At 35.4% G+C, this 25,413-nt stretch overlaps 1 protein-coding gene across 6 annotated transcripts in view; it reads right to left on the bottom strand.

Moving 5' to 3' along the window:
* Positions 1-25,413, bottom strand: part of NAV3 (neuron navigator 3) — a 558,961-nt gene that overhangs the window by 178,710 nt on the left and 354,838 nt on the right. For 5 of the 6 annotated variants that reach the window (XM_045588279.1, XM_045588277.1, XM_036456217.2 and 2 more), the window contains exons 6-7: positions 12,960-13,028; positions 9,300-9,448 (exon numbers count right to left, since the gene is read on the bottom strand). In XM_045588279.1, the coding sequence (XP_045444235.1) occupies positions 9,300-9,448; positions 12,960-13,028 (218 nt within the window). The remainder of the gene's footprint in view (positions 1-9,299; positions 9,449-12,959; positions 13,029-25,413) is intronic. The other variant, XM_045588278.1, reaches the window with a different exon arrangement.

Below are 25,413 nucleotides of genomic sequence, written 5' to 3'. Positions count from 1 at the left end.
CCCAGTAGGGGGTGTGCAGGAGGCAGCTGGTCAATGTTTCTCTCATCAATGTTTATAACTCTCTACCCCTCTCTCCTCCTCTCTGTAAAAAATCAATAAAATATATTTTTTAAAAAGACATAGGATAGCTAAATGGATATGAAAACACAAACCAAATATATGTTATCTATAAGAAACCCACTCCAGAACAAAGAAATCACACAGGATGTGAGTAAAGGAATGGAAAATTTTTTTTCCATGCAAATGAAAATATAAAAAAGCTGGTATAGCAATATTCATATATGACAAAATAGACTTCAAAAATGAAGGCCATCACAAGAGATAATAAAGATCACTACATAATACTAAAGGGATTGATTCAACAGGAGGATATAAGCTTGGTAAGCATATATGCTAAATGTTCCATAGCTGTGTTGTATTAATTTTCTTCACTCTTTGAATATTCTAAACCTTTGCTAGTTCCACATTCACCTGGCTGTTTGCCAATTTATAGTGAGGGATCACAGAGAACCAAAAGCAGCCCCTCAGATTTCCCTAATGTCCTTTATTTCATCATGTTAGCCACATATTTAACATGTGTCATGCATGTTTATGCAACTGGATTAAGAAGTCAGGGGGACTTCAGCCCTGGCATATCTGAGAACTTTGGTGGCAGTGAGAGGAGAGGGGGAAAAAAATAGTCAAGGTGCTTTAGAAATATGCTGACATTAGCTAGATAGACTGCGATCAGTGCTCAAGTACAAAAGAGGAATTTCAATATCACTGCACTGAAAACTGAGACTGGAGGGACTACAAATTAGAACATCCACCATCACAGTCACAGCAACAGCTCTAAATGTGTTCTCAGATGAGTACACATGTACAAGACACTTCTCTAAGCTCCACTGAAATCTGTCCCCAGCCTGTCTTTCTATACAGCAGCAACGAGAAGCTTCGAGTTTCATTAAGAGGGCAAACCATAAGCTACTGTGCATGAGGAGGGCATGGATAATGAGTCTCTCCGGACTCCTCCCAATGAAGGTTGCACAACAACCCCCGCTGAAACAACAGTGTCCATATCTTCTACAGAGTGAGTGTGGCCACAAATTCTAGGCTCTGTGCCATCTATATATTCAATATTGAGTCGCTGGTCAAACTGAGATATTTCTGAATGTTAATAACTCAAGCTTTTGACTGTGAATGAGTTGTTATCTGGCTATGGGGAAAAGAGCAGATGCCTAATGTACTATGTAAAGGCATTCCTGCAATTGATTTTATCTTGTATTGTGCCTACAGCCCTGTTTCTTGCCTCTGACCTTCAAGGAAAAAATTTCTTCCATTCTTTTCCTCTCCTTTCCTTCCCCTTCTTCTCTCATTTCCATATCTCCCATCACCAACTCCACTACAGACAAATAATGTAATTCATCCACTGCCTGCTTTTTCCCAAGTACTCTCACACATGGTATCAGATTTAAAGGTCATCATCCATGGTTTCTCATTGAAAGCCATAATAATCTGCATTATACTTATGATTTCTCCTGTTAGAAATAAGAAAACTGAAGCTTAGAAAGACAAACCAGCTTGTTCTAATTCATACTGATAGAAAAATTTAGGGAAAAAAAGAAAAAGAAAATTGGAACTCATCTGACTCTAAAATTTGGAGGCTTTTGACTCTCTCTTCTTTCCATGTTTGTTGGATATTCAGAAATTCTGGGACAGCTCTCCAGAAGGCCACATATTGGGCACAACAGTGAAGTTAACTGGGTAACTTATGAAGTGTAGTTTTCTTCCTCATTGATCAGTGTATAAATGAGGAGAACATCATAAAAAGATGAAATATATGTGGGTGGCCAAAGTAGGTTACAATTGTAATACAAATGAACAATATAATGATTAATAAATAATATTATAAGAATAAACTCTGTTTTGCTTGCCCACACCTATATACAGGATATCCTTGGGCATCCTGTTTGTGCTATCCTCCAGAATTAATATAATAATAGATTTTATTTTTATAAGTTTTTATTTACTTGAGAGAGGTGCAGAGGGAGAGGGGGAATGGAAAGAAACATTGATGAGAGAGAAACATTGAACATTTGCCTCCTGCATACCCCCTCCTGGGGATAAAGTCTGAAACCCAGATATGTGCTCTCACAAGGAATCGAACTGGTGACCTCTTGTTCATATATCTACAATTAATCACTGAGCCATGCCAGCCGGGCAAGAATATACTTTAATTCACTCTTAGAAAACATCTAAATTCTAAAACATTACATTTCTAAATTCTAAAAATCCCAGAATTCATTTTTAATGATCTCATCTTGCAAACAATAACATTGATGACCTGGGGAAAATGCCAATCTAGTTTTAAAATTAATACATAGAGGTAAATATGGGGACCACAACAGGCATATGGGAAATTCACATATAATATATATGTATTTTTTTGGTTGATAGTATTACAGATATCTCCCATTTTCCCTCCTTTTCTCCTCATCTAGGAGATTTCTCTGTGGAACTTCAGTTTGCTCTAGAGCCTAGCTAGATGTGCTAACAGTGTTATTAGCCTCAGAATGGATGCAGGGAACATACCCAACATTATTTCCTCTTCCTCACTGAATAGTGTATTACTCAAATGGAAGCAAACCAGCTTTTAACGGAAATGCTAACAAAAAGTAACAATATGGATGACAACAGCAGGATTCTTTTGAAAGGATTCACTGTGTAGGAGCATTGTACTCAGTGATATATATGTCTCCTGCTAAACTTAGGACAATTTAAACATCACAGAACACTGTGAAAGGGAGAAAATGATTAATCAATGGTGGCCATAGCAATTAGTTTGGCAAATAATAAATTTAGACTCTCATTTCATAATACACACCAAAATACTTTTGAATATTTTAAAACGTAAAAAAAATAAATAAATAAAATAAGTAGCATTCAAATCCAAATATATATACATACTGTAACCTGCTGGCCCCTTGTTCACCTCACCAAACTCTCTCCCATAAATGATTGCTTGTGTAATGCCTCCATCACCAATTTTATGACTCAGCAAAAATATACTAGATCCTAGAGACCCTGAGCATTCGGCACATGCTTATTTTGTAGCACTCCCAAAGTTAGAGTGCCACTTGGTGGAGTATTGTAAAATTGAGGGAAGCTTCCATTCACCAGCCAGTTTTTAAAAAAGCATGCAATTTCTGTATAGGCATGTATAACATGTATATACTTCAATATGAGCATTTATACCTGAGCAAACAACATATGCCCCCATGTCTATTTAACCATAGCACCTGATATATGTACCTAATTATGTTGCCTCATGAAAATCCCAAAGATTAAGTTGAAATTATCATGTAAACATTATTTTTCAAGTCATGGTGAAATACATAATTAAACCATCAGTGAAGAAATATAAATAAAATATATCTGCATTGCCTTGAAAAGGAAATAAAACAGTTCATTGATCTCACAGTCATTACAGAGTAATTAAAAACAGCAACAACCCACAAGTCAACAAACAACAAGTGTTGGCGAGGATGAGGAGACAAAGGAAGGCTCATGCATTGTATGTGGGAATGAAGACTGGTGTATTTGGGAAAACACTAAGGAGTATCCACAAAAAATAAAAAATTGAACTGCCTTATGACCCAGCGATTACACTTCTGGGTATATATCTAAAGAAACCCAAAGCATTAATTCCAAAAAATATATGCACCCCTATTTTTATTGCAGCATTATTTATAATAGTCAAGTTATGGAAGAAACTCGAGGGCCCATCAATAAATGAGTGGATAACAAAACTGCGGCACATACATACAAAGGAAATTACTCAGCCATAGAAAAGAATGGAACTTACCATTTACAACAGTGTGGATGAACCTAGAGGGTACTGCTCTGAGTGAAATAAGTCATCAATCAGAGAAAGACAAATATCATAGATTTTGCTAAAGAACAAAATAAATGAACAAACAAAGCAGAAAGAGATTCACAGGTACAGAGAAAATGGTTGGAGAAATGGGTAAAAAATGTGAAGGGATTAAAAACTACAAATTGGTAGTTACAAAATCGTCATTGGGATGTAAAGTACAGAATAGGGAATAGGCAATATGTTGTAATAGTTGTATATGGTAACAGATAAGTACTAGAAATATTAGGGAAAACACTTTATAAAATATATGAATGTCTAACTACTATGCTGTACACCCGAAACTAAAACAAAATAATATGGAATGTAAACTGTAATTTAAAAATAAAATTTAGCCCTGGCCTGTTGGTTGAGTGTCATCCTGTTTTGAAATGCCAGTTCAGTTTCCAGTCAGGGCACATGCCTGGGTTGCAGGCTTGATTCCTAGAAAGGGTTGTGCAGGAGGCAGCCAATCAGTGAATCGCTCTCACAACAGTGTTTATCTCTCTCCCTCTCTCACTAAAAATCAATTAAAAATAAAATTTAAATTAAAAAAAAGTACTTCCTAAATTAGTTAATCTCGGGAGGTGGGAAGTGGGGGTGTTGGAGGGATGTCAAAGGATTTGCATTCTCCTAAAAGAAAAATGGAGAAAATACTTAAGAACTAGAAAATAATACTTACGATCTATATTTATAGGAGTCAAAATCCCATGGCTAATACAACATTCACATTCAACCTTGTAGTTTTCAAAAGTTCAATTGCAAATGTTGCTAAATTCTTAGTATGGAGCCTATTATATATATGTTGTGTAAATGAAAGTAAACACTTCCACCCATTAAGACCCAGGCGAAGATGGGATGGGTCATCTTCAGTCGATGCACAGGTACAATGTACACATCACATGGGAGAAACAAGGAAAAGATGGCAGCATGCCCTCCAGTGCTGGGGCATGTCACTTAGCAACGTGGAAAAACAACTGTATGTTTACAAAATATCAAATAATAAGTGTTTATAGATCATCATTTAGAAAATGAATTCCCGATAAAGCTAGGAATATTAACATTCCAAATAATTCCAAACTGTGTAGTCTTTTTCATATGTATCCAGATTTTATCAAACAAGAATAATTTCTTATGATAATTTACTTCAGGAACATAAAGTGTATGTCCAAATGAATCAGGGCATCATTTTCTTAGGATCCCTGATTCCCAGTGAACAGATATTTGATGTTTCTTTAAAGCATATATCTGTCTAGAGTATTCTTGTCAGGTACATGGGCAAAGTGATAAATGCTGGTGTCAGGCCATACTACTTATTCATTGTTAGTTTCTAAATGGCAGGTGACTAAGAGAATAAATTTGGACTCTCAAAAAGAAATTATTTTTCTAGAAACAATGCTATCTTCATTTCACGACTTGTTTTGAGAAAGAAAAATTCCCCATTTCAACAGAATGGTGGAATGATATTGCCTTCTATTACAGCATTTCTATTTCAACCTTCTCTTCTAGCGATAATCTATAGCCATGTTCACTGATATTTAATTCATTCAGTGAAATGCTGAAATGAACATTATTATTAAAATAATGTGAGATGTATCTCTTAAAGTGCAGTTTATAATTCTCTGTAATTTCTTTTCATTAGATGTCACACAATTTGCAAATAAGCTATTTTACAATCCCATATATGTGAAAAGCTACTGTACTTTCAACAGTATTTTTAAAACAGGGAAATGAAATTGTTTTAATTGTGAATAAACCTTTACTATCCTATATAATAAAAGGCTAATATGCAAATCGACTGAACATTGGGCCAACTGGTCACTATGACACAGTCTGACCAACAGGGCAGCGTTAAGGATGTCTGAATGATGGCGTAGGTCCACTCTTGGAGGGAGCAGGCCTAAGCCATCAGTCAGACATACCTCGAGGGCTCCTGGACTGTGAGAGAGCACAGGCAAGGCTGAGGGGCCCACCCCCCGCAAAGTACATGAATTCCGTGCCCCAAGCCTCTAGTCTATTATAAATTAAAGAGATTCTTCATAGATTCATAGCACTCATCAACTAAGACTTGTAAAAGAAGGAAGAAGCCGAGACTGGTTTGGCTTAATGAATAGAGCGTCAGCCTGTGGACTGAAAGGTCCCAGGTTCGATTCCAGTCAAGGGCATGTATCGTGGTTGCGGGCACATCACCAGTAGGGGGTGTGCAGGAGGCAGCTGATCGATGTCTCTCTCTTATCGATGTTTCTAACTCTCTATTCCTCTCCTTTCTTCTCTGTAAAAAATCAATAAAATATATTTTTTTAAAAAGAAGGAAGTATATTTATATTTAAAAGCATTTAAGAAGCACATTAGAGATTAACTTGGTTAATCCTTTAAAAATATTCTATTCTATTAATTTTAAGGGTTATAACTTCTAAGAACTTAAAGGAATAGCAATTAAAATTAGAATATGAAAGCTAATACTGTCTGAATTCGGTCATTATAATACTGTAACTTTTGAAAATTCTTACTTAATTTTAATCTCATTTGGTTATGGCCAGAATATGTATGCAAACTAGCTTTAACAGAGACCAACATGTAAGCAGATGGGATCTTACATTGTTATATACATTATGCCACCACTACAAATCTTCATGTCAAAAAGGTTAAATAAAATATTCATACCAAAAAAGATATACCACTGAAATAGTATAAAGAACAAATTATAAATAGTTTAATATGAAATTTTTATTATTATTTTGATTGCTCTCATAATTTATGTTTTTGAAATATGAAATATGACACAAATATTAATTTAGAAACATTGATATTGGATATATTGACATAAATTTGTAACTGCTTATTTACAGAAAATGCCACGTAGCATATAAAATAAATTCCAGATAGATATAACTCACCATGCAAACTTTTGTCTTTTGCCCTAGTTTTGGACCTAAGGATATCTGCTTTTCCTGGTTAAGAACCTCATAATGTGTGGCATCTGTCTCCACCTTGTGGTTATTGTAAATATTGCTGTTTTTTAACTTAGCATTACTTCCTAAATATCCCTGAGAGACTGAGAGACTATGAAAATATATGACCGCTTGCCTACTTTTGTATTTTTACATTTAAACATAACAGGAAAATTATTTCCCACAACAGGAAAATTCAGATACATTATGATATCAAAGCGTTAGGTCATCTAAAGCATTTCTAGGTCTCTTTGTCAATGTTATTAGTAATTGCTTGAAAAACATTATATAACTGAAGTTAAATATTATACACTGAGTGGCCAGATTATTATGATCGCTGAATGCGTAATAATCTGGCCACTCAGTATATATCCTATATAATAAAAAGCTAATATGCAAATTGTCCCCTTGACCAGAAGTTTGGCCAACAGGCAGGCCAGCCAACCGCCCCCATGTCCCCTTTCCCTGGCCAGGCTGGCTGGACCCTACCCATGCAGGAATTCATTCACCAGCCTCTAATATATATATATATACTGAGTGGCCAGATTATTATGCATTCAGAGATCATAATAACCTAGCCACTCAGTGTATATCACATAGCTAAACTGATACTTAAGCAGCCTGTTTAGGAAACTCCATATATGTTTAGTTTCCCTTAGAATTAGCCGAAACCGGTTTGGCTCAATGGATCGAGCGTCGGCTTGGGAACTGAAGGGACCCAGGTTCGATTCCGGTCAAGGGCATGTACCTTGGTTGTGGGCATATCCCCAGTCGGGAGTGTGCAAGAGGCAGCTGGTCGATGACTCTCATCAGTGTTTCTATCTCTCTCCCTTTCTCTCTGTACAAAATCAATAAAATATATATATATATTTTAAAAAATTTCACATTACATACAGACCTTGTATGACACTTTCTAGGAAAATCTCAAAACGAGAGAAATGTTTTTCTGATAAGAAATTGTTCTCCTTTTTCTCCCCAGAGAAAATAGAAGTCTTAGGTAATACACCTTAGGTTCTTCAATCAATGGTTTATTCTATATCTTAAAGACAAACCCCTAACTTTCAAAAACCTATTATTTTCTTATTTTTCCATTAGGTTAAAAAACTAGAGCTATATCAGAACCAAAACACATTTCTTTGCCCTAGGTCAGTGGTCGGCAAATGGCGGCTTATGAGCCGCACGCAGCTCCAGAGCCGTGGTCTGCCACTCTGTTGACTAATGAGTTTGCCTACCACAGACCTAGACTCTCAATTCCAATAATTACAGGCTATTGTTGTTCCTTGTAATTAAGCCCCTATCCCAGTGGTCAGCAAACTTTCAGACCACTGCAGTCCCTCACACAGTCATATTGCTTACAATAGCATAGGATCTTGATTTTTTTTCTTATGATTTAGGTGTAAACTACCATATTTTTCGGACCATAAGACGCACTTTTTTCCCCCCAGAAGTGGGGGGAAAAAGTCCCTGCGTCTTATGGTCCAAATATAGCCTACACATATACTTTAAAAAAAAAAAAAGTTTTTTTACTTGCCCGGCTCTGTGTGGTCTCTGTGTGCTTGCCCGGCTCTAAAATGGTTCTAAATGCTGCTGTTTACTTTACAGGGTTGATTACATGTGTTTATGACTGTGATGTTGGGTTTTAATGCACATAAAATATTTTAGGACCCTATTTGTTTCAGAATCTTTTTTTCTTCATTTCCCTTCTCTAAAAACTGGTGCGTCTTATGGTCCAGAGCGTCTTATGGTCCAAAAAATACGGTACATACTCGCTTGCTTGTACCCATGCTCCATGGTGAGATGCATCGAGCCAGTACCTCTTGAAATGCACATTTTGTACATTGTAGAAAACTGTGCTTCATACAGTCAATGTATAACCTGACTTTAGCACAGACTTCCGCTGTGTTCTTTCTTGCTGATAACTTTGAGTTTTGATAGTTCTATTATGCATTCTTCCAAGGAAATAAAACAAACGAATAATTCGTTTCTTTACAAGTTTCAAAGATTAAATACCCATCATAATTATCCCTCAAATGTTTACACTCCAACCTTAATTGCCCAAAATACTATGGTACTTATTTATGTTAACTAAAGCTAAGGATACAAATAATGTAATATAAATGTATGACTTTAGAATAAATATTCATAAAACATGAGAAGACAAAACAAAATGCTATTTATAGGCCTCTGAGAGAAATTATTTGAGAAAGACATCCTATTCTGTATACAACAAACCACTGAAATGTAAATGAGTTTGTATCTTTAAAATGATCTTCAGATAAGAAAAGCCCTGAAGAAAGCTGGAATTCAGGAGGGGCAGTTAGAAAACACAGGAAACTTCACTGGTAACGTTTCCATTTCAAAAGCGGTGACACTGCTCAAATATTGCACTTAGTATGTAATTGATGATACACATATGTTCAACGGATGTCACCATGCGGTAACAGGCTGACACTTACCTTTTTCATTGCCATTTGCATATGTCGGAGGCTTGTTTTTGTCAATGCTGTTAAAGCTCTGACTTCTCCTATTTAAGTTAGAGGCGCCCTGGGTCTTGCTGCTGCTGCTGCTGCTGCCCACAGCAGGCACCCTAGAGGGACCTGGAAGCCTGAAATAGTACAAGAAAAATTACGTCATTATTGTACGTTCTGAAAAGCTGTGGAGTGGGCGGTTCTGAGCAGGGAAGAGTTCATAGGAGAATCACAACATATGAGGTTCTAAAATCTACGCAGCAGAAAACGATGCTTTAAGTGACAAATAAATAGCTAAGGTTTGAGAATCTTCAGAGAAAAAAAAAATCTTGTTACACTTTTCAATAAATATAGCTTCAAGTATATTAATAATATAGAGTAATTAGAAACCAAGTCACCTTTAACTGAAAGAAACCATACTTACCATACCCTGATGAATAAAATTTTGATTTAAAAGTACTGTAACAATTACATGAAAAGTGAGGGAAATAATAACACCTTATGTTCTCAGGGCATTAATCAGCTATCTGCAGCTGTTTGGGCTGTTCTTATCACTGTATAGATATTTGTTTTTATCTCCAGTAGCTGTATCCTAAATAAACTTGTACTTCAATGACAAGAAGAATAAAGTTACTGAACTACCTGCAAAGAATAACTATTTACTTATTGAATACTTAAGTTAGCTAGCTATTCTAAAACCAGGAATGAAGAGCAAGGTCACCAGTCCATTCATTTCTGTCCAGTTTCATTGTCATTAAAAACTTTTATTCTGTTGCCAAAGGTAAGCCCCTCACAAGTGTAGCCAACTGAGTATAGAGGCAATATAAGAAAGACCCAGGTCTCAGCAGAAGAAAATCTCTGTTCGCAGAAAGACAATTTAAAATACATCAACACTGACATTAGCTTCAGCTATCCTTTGTCTATGAAGGACAGGCCATTATGAAAGATGTGCAGAATGTCTTAAAATTAGGGGAAGTTTGGCAGGAAGTTATAACCTTCAGTTACTGTATTTGGACTATCAATACTAGTTTGGATCATTTATTTTACTGTTTAAATGATTTCCATGTTAAAATTTCAAGTTTCAGGTGTTTTTTTTTTCATGAATTGTGCTTAAAATGTACAATTACTATATTTTATTTTATACTACTGATATATCTTGTACATATAGTAAAATCAATCCAGATAAATTAAAAACTAGGAATTAAGAACTAATACTGGAATTCTGAGATATATTTAAATATAGGACAGTAAAGGATGCCAGCCACTTGGTAGTGTTTGCTGCCACCATGTGAATGCCGCTGTGTACTGCTGTAATAATTGCCCTTTTAAAGAAAAGAAAACCCACAAAAATAACCCAGAACTTATAAAACATCACTGAATTTTTTACTGGTATCTTTTATAAAATGTTTAAAATAAAAGAATGTTTATATATGTCATATTGGGGCCAAATATATCACAATTTCACAACCAGTGTGATAATACTCACATTTTAAATCAACTTACAATATTTCTTAATAGATTGTTCCTATAGATGATTAGGAAAGTGAATGCTTAAATAATTTAAATACTACTTTTTAAAACAGTAACGGATATTGCAAAATGGAATGAACATAAGGAAAACACAAATCTCAGCTTAAAAACAGAAGTCTTGATTTCTTGGAATAGTTAATAGTTTCAAAATGTTGATTGTATTTTGGAGTTTAAATATGTGGCTAATAAAGATCTCATCAGCCATTCTGCTAATGAGAGGTTGTGTCATACACAAGATTAGAATTTTTTCCAAATGATTCCAGCAATTACATTTTTGCTCAAATTGAATAACGGACATTGTAAGTAAAAGCACAATAACCACAGACACTGAGAGCCAGTGATTGCCCTCTGCACAAAGGACTCGATAATTAATTTGGCCAAATGTCCCAATCATAATAAATTTAAAAACTATTCCTGTAGACCCAGTCATAGATTTTAAAGTTCTTTCCAAACTCACATGTATAAACAAACTTTGCCACCAAACTTGCCCTGCTTGCAATAAAAGTTCATCTGTTTCTAGAAAGCAATTAAAATGTGTTTTAATCTTTACTGGGACCCATGAAGCCAAGTGATGTTTAGTTCTCAGTCAAACAAATTAAAAAATCCATTTGCTCTTCTCATTATCCTCATTTGACAGGCAGCCAGAACTCCAGATCATTCATCAAAGTAATAAAAAGAGAAATGAGAATAAAGCTTAAAAAAGGAAGAAATCGAGATGTTCTATTAAATCAAAGTCCTTAAAATATATTTTATGTGCATCAGTCTTCGAAAAAAATAAAATGCTTATGTACGTGACAGCTCACTGCTTGATTTATAACATCTCTGCTAATGTTCATTGAATACCCCTTTAATTTTTCTCTCCAGAATAATTGTAATTATTATGTAAATGAACATAACTTAGAAAACCGAGGTGAGGGGAAAAGCACATACCTCAAATTAAGGTATCATAAGCCGTCCTTGTGGTCAAACACTGCACACCATGATTCATTATCACAGCAGTGACCAGTAAACCACCCCTAGATACTTCCCCAGTGAATGAGAGGTATATATAATCGCATAATAATCAGGGAACAAGACACATCTGCTGTGGCTTCGCTCAGCTGTTCCACGCTACCATCATGCCTTCAGCAACTTCACAATGAAAAGGGAACCAAACACTTTCAACACATTTTCGTATACCAATATTTTCGTATTTTCCAAACAGCGCATGATGAAATGTCATTTATTATAACAGACTGTCTTTAAAATACATACATCATAAAGAAGCCAACATTAAATCTATGACAGATAAAAGAACAGGCCAGGCTGACCTGGTGCTAACTTCCCCACATACCGTATTTTCCGATGTATAAGACGACCCCCTAATTTTACGGTTAAAACATAGGTTTAGGCCTATATTCGCTGTATAAGACTACCCCCCACTTCCGAGGCAACACCAGTTCTTTTTTTAATAGACCGCCTCTCTGACTCTGGCCAATCCGAGCAGGCTTTCTATGCATGCAAATTATACATGTTCTGTACCCGAACCTACACTGTGTTCTAGTAAAAAGCCTGCTCAGATTGGCCAGAGTCAGAAAGGCGGTCTATTAAAAAAAGAACTGGTGTTGCTTCGGAAGTGGGGGGTAGTCTTATACAGCGAATATAGGCCTAAACCTATGTTTTAACCGTAAAATTAGGGGGTCGTTTTATATGCCGGAAAATACAGTAAGTCTGCCAGTGTTTCTTCATTCTGCTTCAAAATGGGCAATAATTAATGCACGCCCATCTCAGAAAGCAACTGTAATGTTCGTTCATAACTTCCAGATTCCGTGACCTGAGTGGGTTCCTCCAAGCAATTTCTTCTTTGACTTTCTCTAAGCCTGAGAGCTAGACTTCAGCCCAGTTATAGCACTATGTATGACAAACCTAAATTAGAAGCAGCCACATCCCATTTTAATGATCTAATACCATCATGCTCATTCAAGAGACTGCATAAGAATAGCCTCTTAGAAGAACTTGGTCCTCTAAACTTTTCATCCCGAAGTATGTAATTTTTTAAAAACAATTAGAATGATAGGACAAAGTATCATGGGGCATTTATTATCACTATTAAGCAATACATTAGAGATATTAACTGACCTAGTAGGCTTTTTTTGACTGGTTGCAATTCCACTGTGATTAGACTGAGTTGCATATCTGGCTGCCAGACTGTATGAGGAGAAACAGAAAAATTGAATTAAAGAGATTCTTTGAACATGGAAAGAAGGCACAAACTTACAAGAAAACTATGAGTTAATGAAATGCAATTGGAACATGTATACACATGTACAAAGAATAAATTAGAGAATTATGATAATGCAACATATATAGCATGACATTTGATTATGAACACACTATGAAATAATGTGATGCAACCTCTGTAACAAAATGTCATCATTGATTTTAAAATTAAGCCTGTGTGGTACTATTCACATTACTGTAATAGTAGTAGTTTACCTTTTAAAATATTTAACCTTTGTAAGTGACTATGAAATCTTCAGGAAAGCTAGTTTTACTTATATAATAGAAAGATATCTTCCTCCAAAGTTAAAATGAAAATAAAAGTATGAAATGAGACATTATTTTCTTTAATAAACTCTTCTAATCTGCTGTTTTAACCTAACTGTTAGTTTCAAAAGTACCTGATTAAAACAAATGGTTTCTAATAATTTATTGTTGCTCTTTCATCCTAGAGTGTTTTAAGGAAGTAAAACAGTTTTTCTGGAGAAAGACTTACACAAAAATTGGGGTTAAATTCTTCAAAAACAAACTGAGTAATTATTAATGACAGCTTCTGGGCATTCTTTAATTATAGTTCTTAATGATCTTAAAATTAAAAAAATATATATTTAATCAAAACCACACCAGAACATGTAATTTAAACTGAGTTTTGAAGAGCAGTGAATATGTTATAAACCAAACAAAAAAATGTGTACTTTGAGTTAAATTGATTTCCAAATTACCCCTGGGGTCTGAAACTGGTGTTCTGAAGGACATGGTGAGACCTGAGACAAGCTCACACAGCCTGGGATGGTCATGGGTGGACTGATGTGTGGAGAATCATTTCTCAGGTGACCGGGATGGCTCTGTGAACACAGTTGTTCCATGTGTAGTTTCCCAAGCTTCCCAGGAAACAGGAACAGCATGGGGTGTTGGAATCAGCGGAGAAGGGTCAATTAAGCCCTGCTGCAATAGATCCAGGTGCTCTGCTGCCATGCAGAGGGTGTCTTAATCACCAATGGGTTTCTTAAGATGATGACATATTTCCCAAGTTAACTTGGGAAAACATGCAGGTCCTTACAACTTCCTGGCTAGACAGGAATAAATCCTCATGTCTAGGAAGCTTTCAGGTTCACAGAGCACTTGTTTCTTCACATTTGATCTGAGATTTGGTATTACTTGCATATAGTATTGCTTTCTGTATTCTAAGTATCCTGGACACTGAGTCAACTGGCCAAATGGCCTCAAGTAGCAATAAAAGCAGAGGATGATTTAAATAAAAACCAAAGTGTCTCAGTGAAATAAGAAAAATAACTTAAAATTTAAAAATAAAAGTATTTAAAGTAAAGAAAAATTTTTGTGAATGTCTCAGCCTATTGTGTAAGAACTATCTAAAGGTTCACCACTGTGGGTATCCTGTAACTCTCTAAGTTGAACATAAATTAGCAGGAGAGATAGCAATAAAACAAGGGACTTGAAGCTACCTCATTGGTTTCTCTTCCATTTTAAGAAATATAATTTCTAGTATAGACATGAAAAAAAAATACAAAATTTAGAGAGATCAACAACATGGCCCAAACCAATTTGGTTTTATGGCTCATATGTGTTTTCTAATGTAATACAAGAAAATCCTTGTTGCCTATATCTTCATATCAAGCCTTCATAGTTCAATCTTTTGAAACTTGGCTTCTGCTTTGCTTCCCTTGCACTTGTGAAACTGTTCATCAAAGAACACAGAGTTGTGTTCACTTCTCACCATACTCTTAACATCTTTACATTTGGCCTCATTGTTCCCTCTGCCTTTTCAGTCTCCCTCTTTCAGAGACTGTCATACCGATAAGCTCAATGGATTTGCCCGCCACTATTGTTATCCATTTTGTCTTTCCTTTAAAGGCCCTCTTTCTTTTAAAGAAATTATTTTTTATGTCCTCTTTTTTTCTTCAAATACTTAAATGCATTCTTTCACTTAGCAATTTGTTTCTTGCCTATGATTTCAAGTAAAATATACTAGAAACTAGAATTAATGTCTGCAACCTACTCCCAGCCATCAACATCAACTGAGTAAAAGATGTCCATTCCCGTGATCCTTAAAATCACTATATTAGACTCCCCAATTTTCTTCTTTTATTACCTAAGTCCTAATCAGATCCTTTAGTTTGTTGATTTCTCTTCCCAGGGTCACCATTTTTTTCAGTCATATGGTCTTGAAACCTCAATTGTTGATTCTTCCCTTTTTCCTTTTAATTCTTGCAGATTTTCAGACAAGACCATGTCATTTGTATCTACATTCTCATTCAGTTTCCATGTTTATCACACAACTCAAGCTCCCAGCTCTTCCCACATCACCTCTAGCTCCTCTTATTTTTCTTAGTTTTTTGTTTGTTTGTTTGTTTGGCTATGACTTCCTTCACAGCAGAAAAGTATCCCCTCCCCCTCCAGAATGCTTATAATACCATTTCCCAATTTTCAAATTTATAAACAGACTATCAAAAAGCAGGTGAGTAGGTACAGCTTACACGATTTATTAGTAAAACAGACACAAGGAACATGTAGACACAGCTCTGAGGCAAGTGGGGTCGATAAATAAAGTCAGAACACCAGTAAACTATAGATTTTTCAGACATCTGGACTGAAGATTGCATACTATTTTTCTGAAATGTTGTCAAATGTAGCTAATGAGTGACAAAAATATCAGGAACAAAAATACAAAGGAAATAAATATTTTGAAACTCACTGAGTTCTACTAAAGGAAGTATCAGCTCATCTACTTGATAAAGTGTAATATCAAGAGAATAGTTTTATTTCCCCTAACATGGAAGGAAAAAGGAGACAAGAGACAGCCAATAAAAATAAATAAATAAATAAATAAAAAAAGGATGAAACTCATCTGGCGTCCAATACACAGAAAGATTCAAACTGCCAGAACTTTCTAATCCAGCCTCAGTGCAAATTCCCAGGTGGGACTGTAATATCCATTTACTACAAGGAAAACTTCTCAAAGTAAACATCCTGAATTTCAATCACCTTACTAACCACCAGAGCCTTGCTACTCAAAGCATGTCCACAGACCAACAAAATAGATAGCACCTGGGGCTTGTCAGAAAGAAGGAATCTAGGTCTCCTCCCAGACCTAGTGAATATAAATCTGCATGTTAACAGAATCCCCAGGTGCTTAGCAGGCATAATAAAATTGAAGGAGTTGTGGCTACAGAAGAACCACACACATACAACCTTGCCTTAACAACAAACTTGTAGTTTCCTAATTCAAACTGCATAATCAGCATAATGGACATATCCCCCCCACACGCCTCATTTAGTAACCAGCTGCTACTTCAGATACTGTTGACTCCTTTCTTCCTCTAGAAACCCTAATTTCATCTTTCTTAATCCAACAGCTATCTCTCCAGCCACTCCTCCTATTTCCCAAATAAAGGTCCACTCACTGCCCCTCCCCTAAATCTTGTACTATAACCATGAATAGTTTCAAAGTCATAATCTTAGGCACCAGCTAATTTTTCTCTCCGTTCTTTTTATAGCAAATCTATACTTTATACTCAAAACTCAATCCTAAACTCAGAGTCTCCTTTCTAAATATTTTACTGCTACTTTTTAAATATCCCCACCTGGACCTACCACCTACATTTCTGCCAGGTATTCCAAAAACATTCAAAACCTAACTCATTTTCCTTCTTTCAAAACATCCTTTTCTCTCTTTGATTTTGCTATTTAAATTTGGTGTCACCAGCATTTTCTCCATTGAACATTATGGAATTGTCCTGATAATTAGCCACTTTTTTTTTTTTTTTAACTCCACTGCCATGTATTTCCTGGACTCTAATAAAACCTCTTCATTAGTCTCTTTGTTATCAGTCCATTTTTTATTCCCAGGCAAATCAAATCATTCTCACAGCCAACAGAATTAACTTTCCCAAGAAAGAGTGAATGGCGATCTCTTTCTTAGAAATTGTTGTCAACTCTACTTGTCTGTAGGATAAAATCCAAGCTCTGTGATTTGGTTTCTAGATGCTTCAGCATGTCTCCCATCCTCTTTTACACCTTCATCTCCTCTGTACATCTTCCACCCCACATTCTCCATGTCACCACCCCTCTTCCCTGAGGCCTTTCCCCCCACCTTTCCATGGGTTTTCTCATGAGTTTTCCTTCATATGAAATACTGTTTTTTCTCTTATCCACATTACAAAATCTTAATTTCAAAATCTTGCCCAGACATCAATTCAAGTTGAAGCACGTTTCAAATCCAGAGTTAGTTTTTCTCTCCCACTGGTGCCTAGATCTTTATTCTTCTCTATTTAGTTGACATGGAAATTCATCAGATTAAATGTCTGTTTCCTGAACTGATTGTTTTTTGCTTACCAGGTTAGGCATTACTTTTTTTTTTTTTGCATTCTCAGTTCCTTTCATGGGGTTAGTATATATGCATATATAGTTAGTAGATGATTTATTAATTTTTACTGGGTAGTAGTATCAAACAATGATACAGCACATCATTTCAGCTAGAAAAAAATTGTTTTAAGAATGGAAGGGTCAAAAGTATACTAAAGGAGAATTCAGAAATATACTCATCTTCATTGTGCCCTTATTAATAGTTAAGCCAGTTTATATTTTCTCTTTTCTTTCTTTTTTTGTGTGCTGATTTTCAGAAATTCTTTATTTCATTTAATTTACTGGGGTGATACTGGTAATATTTGAACACTAAGTAATTTGTATAAGTTACTTCTTGTAAGTAGCAGTGTTGAAATTTAAACTTTCATTTGTTAGTTTCTATAATCCATGCTCTATTATGTCATAGCATATCATCTTCTTGCAAACTGAATACAAATTTTAATATTTTAATGCTTATTTTGCTGTTAATTCATTGCCTTGTGGATCTGCAAATACCTACAAGGTATTATAATAGCAAATTCATACATCATACAGAAAATCACTCTTCCAATATCAAGTAAATCTACTTTCAACAGATACTTTTCAGCATTCAGACAGATAACATTAAATAATTTCATTCAACAGGTCACGTGTAGAAATCTAGAGTAGGCAGTAACAAATGTTAAAGGGTAAGAAACTTTTAGTATCAAAGCAGCTCTCCTCAAATATCTTCCAAGTAAACACTATCTTTAAAAACTTTAAGCAGCATGTTAGTCAGGGAGAGAAAATATGGCATATTATTTATAACTCCCCATTCCTATGCCCACTGCACACATGGCCAATCAGTCACAGAACTTTTTTTCTTCTGCTGCTGCATTAGCCTCATGATCCTTGGCCAGGATTCAAGCAACACTTATTAATAAAATAATAGAATAAGAGTAAAAATTATTTTCATCTCTTCATGAACCTCTCATCAAAATATTGTTGCATTTGAAAGGTTCAGTTCAGGATTTTTGTAGAAGATTCTATTTCTGTTGTAGCTATTCTAGTAGTGGACTTTCATGCAGAAGTAAAAATTATATAATCACATTCCTTAGTTTTTATCCTCAAAAATAAAAGTAAGCCCATACATAAAGTGCATGTACATCATTAAAAATCACCAAAACATAATACATGAGCCTCACACAATCTATCATTCTTTATTTCCAGTAGCTGCTAATAAGTTTACTCCAAAAAAATCTTAGTTGGGACTGTTGACATTTGAATTGTCTTGATTTTTGTTAAAATTACAAATATTTTAAAATGTATTTTTTCTTATTCATTCATTCTGAAATATTCTTTTAACACCTAATGTTTGCCCAAGTAAGAACCTGAAGAAACACATTATCTGGCCAAGGAACTGGGCCTTTCTCCTGCCTGCAATGGGAATATCAAAGGTTTTAATAGAATAAATGATGGATTCTCAGATTAGAGAGGTTCTTTTCTTAGATGTGTAAAGGTGGAATTAGAGGAGGAAGGGCCTAGAGACCAAATAGGAAATAACTGCTGTAGTTCTGACAAGACTTGATGAGGGTCTACATGAGGACAGAGGCACAGGAAGTAAATGGCTAATCAAAGAAGTTATAATCATGGACAAAGAAAATGTAGAAAAGGGAGGAATCTCAGATGGCTCCAGGGCATCTTCTTGAATTGCACAGTAAAGTTACAGAGGAGCAGAGTATAGTAGAACAAGATGGAATGTCCTTGGTATAGTGAATAAAGAGAAAAAAATTAATTCTCCACTTCTAAGTTATGTCACTAGTCAAACTGGGAATGAAGTAGCAGGAAATACTAGGAAGATAGATATTCACAGGTAACTAAGTCCATTTTCATGGGACAGAAAAAGTAAAGATCACTGTATGATCTTATTATAATGGTTCTCTTATAAAGTGTGTGAATACTTTTGGATGTTGCATTAATACACACATACATACATACATACATATATACATAAGAAATTGACTTCATACTCCTAAAGGTTTTATAGATGGACAAAGATACTGAGAAATTTTATTCAGTTTTGTGTTCCTTTTTTTATATTTACTGTTACAATAAACCAATTAATGAATCATGAAAAAGACTTTTTGATTGCCTACCTATATTGGCACTATGCTGAAAAGATTTAATTTGGAAAAATTAGTTGTAAACATGCAGGGATTAGTTATTCTCTCTGAGAAGTATAACCCTTAAACCATGTTTACTAACGCAAACCCCTTCCTAAAACATGTCATTGGTTATATAATGGAAACTGAATTTACTTCAAACTTGAAAGGAGAAGCACAAAAATATTAGGCAGGTGTGCAAAAAGTGATACATTTGAACATTTACTTTCTGTGAATCACTAAATTGAAATGCCAGCAGTAAAAATCTAGCACATTTGTCAATAGCACAGAATCTAAAATTAGTCTGCCCTACCTGAAGACCAGCTCATCTTCTCTGTTCTCTGCCTGAATCCTCATCGGTTAGTGAGCCCCTGAATGTACTAAGGCCCCATAGGAAACTCTATAAATATTCAGGTGAATTTAGTACAACATAACTATATATATGTATATACACACACACACACACACACACACACACACACACACACACACACACATATATATATATATATATATATATATATATATATATATATATATATATGAACCACCAGAAACTGTCCCAAAGGACATTGAAGAACCATCTTTCTCAAAGTAACACACACAGGGTAAGCCTTTCAGAACCTATAAGTCTAAGCACTGTACAACATTCAAAGTGTCTCAAATAGAGAATTTAATAAATGTTTTGTTTTGTGATATATGCTTATATGAAAATATAGTTCTGATATGCTTAGAAGATATAGCATATTTAATATTTCAACCAGAGTTTCATGTTAGATTTATACTCTAGATTTCACAATTAATTTGAAAGACAAGAATAAATATCTCAGAAAACGAGGCATTCTTCAACAGCAACAAAAAACACCTCACAGTTTGTCTCTAAGAAGGTAGCAAACAAGCTACCATAACTCTGAATATATTCCAAAAGGAGCATTCTGTGGTTCGCTCTCTTTACCCATAAATGTAGTCACCAGAATTTTGTTCTGAGCCCTCCTCGCCTACCCCCCACCCCAGCTTTATTCAATGTTCTTGAGTAATCTCTTCCATTGCTATGGTTTCAATCAATAAAACACAGTTAAGCTAATGTTCTCAGGTCTTTATCTCTGGCCCTGACTGTTCTCCTAGGACCACTCTAGAAATGGTCCCACTGAAATCTCAAATCCATGAAAGACAAGCTGAACTTTTCTTCTCCACCTCCTTCTCTTCATATGTTTCCACTCCTACATTATTATTTTATTGTTTATTGAAATACATCACTATTCAATGAGACAACAAAAATAGAAACATGATGATTTCCTTTCACCCTTATCTCCAAAGAGTTCCCGAGATTGCTGTGCTGGAGAGACCCTGCATGGTCATTATTCCAGCTAAACTGCCAGACCCATGAATGAAAAGTGACCTTAGAAGTGGATTCTCCAGCTTCAGATATTTGGCTTCCCAGCAACTCCCTCTAGAGGTGGGCCCTGTCTAATTCGTAGGCTCACAAAAGCCATAAGAATAATATTGGCTATTGTTTTGTGCCACTGTACTTGTTTTGTTATTGTTGTTGTTGTTGTTGTTGTTGTTATTTTTGTTGTTAATCCTCATCCAAGAATATTTTCCTTGAGGCCAGGGATCAAACCTACAACCCAGATACGTGCCCTTGACCAGAAATTAAACCCATAACCCTTTGATGGGTCAACACTTTAACCTGAACCACACAGGTCAGGACCTGGGTTTGTTTCTTTAAACAGTAATAGATATCTTTAACACAGTTCTAGCTGCACTTTTTCCTTGGCCAGATAGTGGCCATTTCCTGATGGTGAAATGACATTTCTCTTATCAGTGCCTTTCCATGGGCTCTTTCCTCTAACTGTGGTCACTGGTAACTGTACTCTGTTAGACTAGTTAGTGTACCTGTTGGATGATCTGGGTAAATAGGTCCTCAAATGGAATGTGGACAACTTGAAAGGTAAAGCATAACAGTTTCTAGCCACATGTCTAGCATAATTCTTGGCATGTAATGGGGGCTGAATCTTTATTTGTGGAAAGGTTACATTTGAAATTTCAACCACCAATGGAAAAGAAATCACTAGGCTCTAACATAATATACACTGAGTGGACAGATTATTATGATCTCTGAATGCATAATAATCTGGTCACTCAATGTATATCCTAAATAATAAAAGGCTAATATGCAAATTGTCCCCTTGAGCAGGAGTTCAACCAGAAGGCAGGCAGGCCAACTGCCCATGCCCTCTCCCGCTGGCCAGGCTGGCCAGACTCCATCCATGAACAAATTCATGTACCAGGCCTCTAATATACTCACACACACAAACACACACATACACACACACACACACACACTGAGTATTATTATTATTATGTGTTCAGAGATCATAATAATCTGGCCACTCAGTACATAAAGAATCACTAGGAATAATATCAACTGTCATTAAAACATAATAATATCATCTGTTATTAAAACATTTCATTTCATTTCCACATGGTATATATTAACTATGCCCAACAGTACAGTGATTGGTTAACACATAAAAATCAGGCACACTATGGAGAACAGTATGGAGTTTTCTCAAAAAACTAAAAATAGTACTCCCATTTGACTCAGTGATCCCACTTCTAGGAATATATCCCAAGAAACTAGAAACATCAATCAGAAAGGATATATGCACACCTATGTTCATAGCAGCAAAATTTACCATAGCTAAGATTTGGAAACAGCCTAAATGCCCATCCGCAGATGAGTGGATTAAAAAACTGTGGTACATCTATACAATGGAATACTGCATTGCAATAAAAAAAAAAAGTAGGAATATTTACTATTTGCAACAGCATAGTTGAACTGGAGAGCATTATGCTAAGTGAAATAAGCTATTCAGAGAAAGATAAATATCACATGACCTCACTCATTTATGGAATATAATGAACAACACAAACTGATGAACAAAAACAGATCCAGAGTCAGAGAAGCATCAATCAGTGAGTCAAACCTCAGAGGGAATGTAGGGGAGGGTGCAGGTAAGGGGGAGAGATCAACCAAAGGACTTATATGCATGCAAATAAGCCTAACCAATGGACACAGACATCAGGGGAGAGAGGGCATTAGTAGGAGGGTGGGGGGCAATGGGACAATAAGGACACATATATAATATTTTAATCAATAAAGAAAAAAGAAAAAATCAGGTACAGCTCAGCCAGCGTTTGCTTAGCAGTTGAGCATCAACCACAGAATCAAGAGGTTACCAGAGGCATTCCCAATCAGGGCATATGCCAGGGTTGTGGGCTCCATACCCAGTATAGGGCATGCAGGAGGCAGTTGATCGATGATGTTTTACTTTCATCAATGTTTCTATCTCTCTAGTCCTCCCCCACTCTCTCTCTAAAAACCATTAACAACATATATTTTTAAAAGTTAGGCACGAAACAGTCATTCTTAAAATGTATATACTTAATAGAAATCTAATTGGATAAACTATGCTTATCAGAGCAAGATAAACCATAGAACATTTTTTTTTACATTATGTAATATAGATTTTTATAACTACCTGTATTAAGAAATTTTATAGAAACTTCTTTTAGAATCTCCCCTAACCCTCCCTTGTCTATCTGCCCTCAGTCTTGATGTCACACGAACATATTATGAATGGAAATCCCTATACAGTCATAGATTAGTACTTTGGATTCCCAAAGAGAGAGAAAAGTGTGCTTAATCATAACATTGTTTGTCCTTTTAATAACACTGTACCCAAGGCACCACGGGAGAATACAAAGAAAGAAATCACAGAATTTGATGTAAATTTCTTGAACATGGGATTTAGTTAACAATTTTTACCTCCTAATGGGTCTTTTTTTTTTTCTTTCTTTCTTTTTAAGATGCTATGTTTAAAAGGTAGAAACTATTTCCTTCAAAATTCACTGAAAATAAATTATGTATATGTTACCCAAGATATACTATAATTAAGTGCATGGAAATAAAGTTTTAAACTGAGAATTTTTAGACAAAATAATCTTTGAAGACAGTGAAGCACATTCACTAAACTTTTAAAACTGAGCTAGATGGAAATATATTTCCTTATATATCCTATAATTGCTAAGTACAGGAATAAAACCACATATTCAGAATTAAGATTTGAAGAATTTTTTTAACCAAATTCTTTCTTTAGTATAAAGGTTTTCTCTTTGTAGGATCCCTGTGCAATGTTAAAAAAAATGGTAACTGACCAACTAACAGCTCTAAGAAAGGTGTTCAACTACTTCTACAAAATTCTTTTATACCTCAAAACCATATATGTTATTTAAAAACTTTTTGAGATTTTGCAAAAACTATACTCACATCAGAGAGTGTAATAAACATGCTTTCTCCCTAAATTTAAATTTTGCTGAGACTTCACTAGAAACAGATATTGCCTAATCCATATATAAGTCAGAAACTTAGCTTTCCTTCACATGTGTTTCTCTTTAGTAGCTGGGTGGCTGAAATATCATCCCCGTTGTATGTAAGACAGGTCTGTGATAATTTATCCTATTAGTGAATTATGGTATGTAAATACATTATAACCTCTGCCTTAATCTTGAATTTCAACTGACAGTTAATAAGGCCACCAGCATGGTTTGCTTTCCTGGGATCTCAAAATAGTAACTAAGGAGAGAGATGCCTGTTTAAGATATCCCTGCATCACATTCTTTTAGGAATGGAGAATTTCAAGTTAAAGGAGAATTCAGGAAACCAGGGTTGTATTTCTTTCACAGTGTTACCATAAATTAGATTTTCCACAGTGCTTTTACTTACACATAACATAAGACATTATGCTGTCCTATAAAATTTTTCATTCACAATTTTCAGTATGCGATAAAATTAGAGTGTAATGCATTACGGATTCCATTACAAAAGTTAACTATAACGCAACCATCATAAAAAACTTGATCCTGAATAACATTAATTTTTTTAGACAAAGCTATTTTATTAAGCTGCAAATTTAAGCAAACTTTGCCAAAGACTAGCCTGATTAGTGAAAAATATGGTTAAAACTTCTAAAGATTTAAAAATGGTTGAGGGACCCAAAATATATTAAAATATTTCTTAGCACATGAAACGATCTTTATCATGTTTATAAAATTATTATAGAAATTGATGTTTTTAAAGTGTTTCAAAGACCAATTATAAAGTCAATTTATAGGGCTCCTCTCAATGTACTGCAAAGTAAATGGAATCATTAGTACAATCAGTCTCATCTTATTAAGGGACTAGAGGCCCAGTGCATGAAATTCATGCACAATAGGGTCTCTAGGCCTGGCCAGCTATCAGGGCTGATGGGGCCTTCTGGCTGCCAGCCAGAGCCTTCCTTTATTCTGTGTCACCCACTGGTGGTCAGCGCATGTCATAGCCAGCAATCAAACTCCAGGTTGAACTCCCAAGGAGACACTTGCATATTAGCCTTTTATATACACAGATGATTGGGACCTAAAAAAACATCTGATGGTGAGCTTTAATAAATGCTTGCCCCCAAACATGCAGAGAGAGAAGGCTGATTTGGTTTACTTCTTATGAGACAAAGAGGTCACTCAAAGAGCAGAGGGCAGCAGGGGTGGTGAGAAGTGGAAGCATAGGAAATAGAGTATCAAAAGGCAAATGTTGACAGAGTGCTTTATACTAGAGAAGAACCCTTGGCCAATGGCTAATGTCTCAATTGCAGAAATGTGTGTGTCCCTTGAATCCAATTGTGTGCTCACCCATCATCCCCTGACTATAACTTGGTTTCCCATGGAGGTCTAACTATAGGAAAATAATTCAGTGATCATACCAACATGAT

This window comes from Pipistrellus kuhlii, unplaced genomic scaffold, assembly GCF_014108245.1.
Source record: "Pipistrellus kuhlii isolate mPipKuh1 unplaced genomic scaffold, mPipKuh1.p scaffold_m20_p_3, whole genome shotgun sequence".
Lineage (NCBI taxonomy): Eukaryota > Metazoa > Chordata > Mammalia > Chiroptera > Vespertilionidae > Pipistrellus > Pipistrellus kuhlii.
This window is presented reverse-complemented; position numbering and strand designations above follow the sequence as displayed.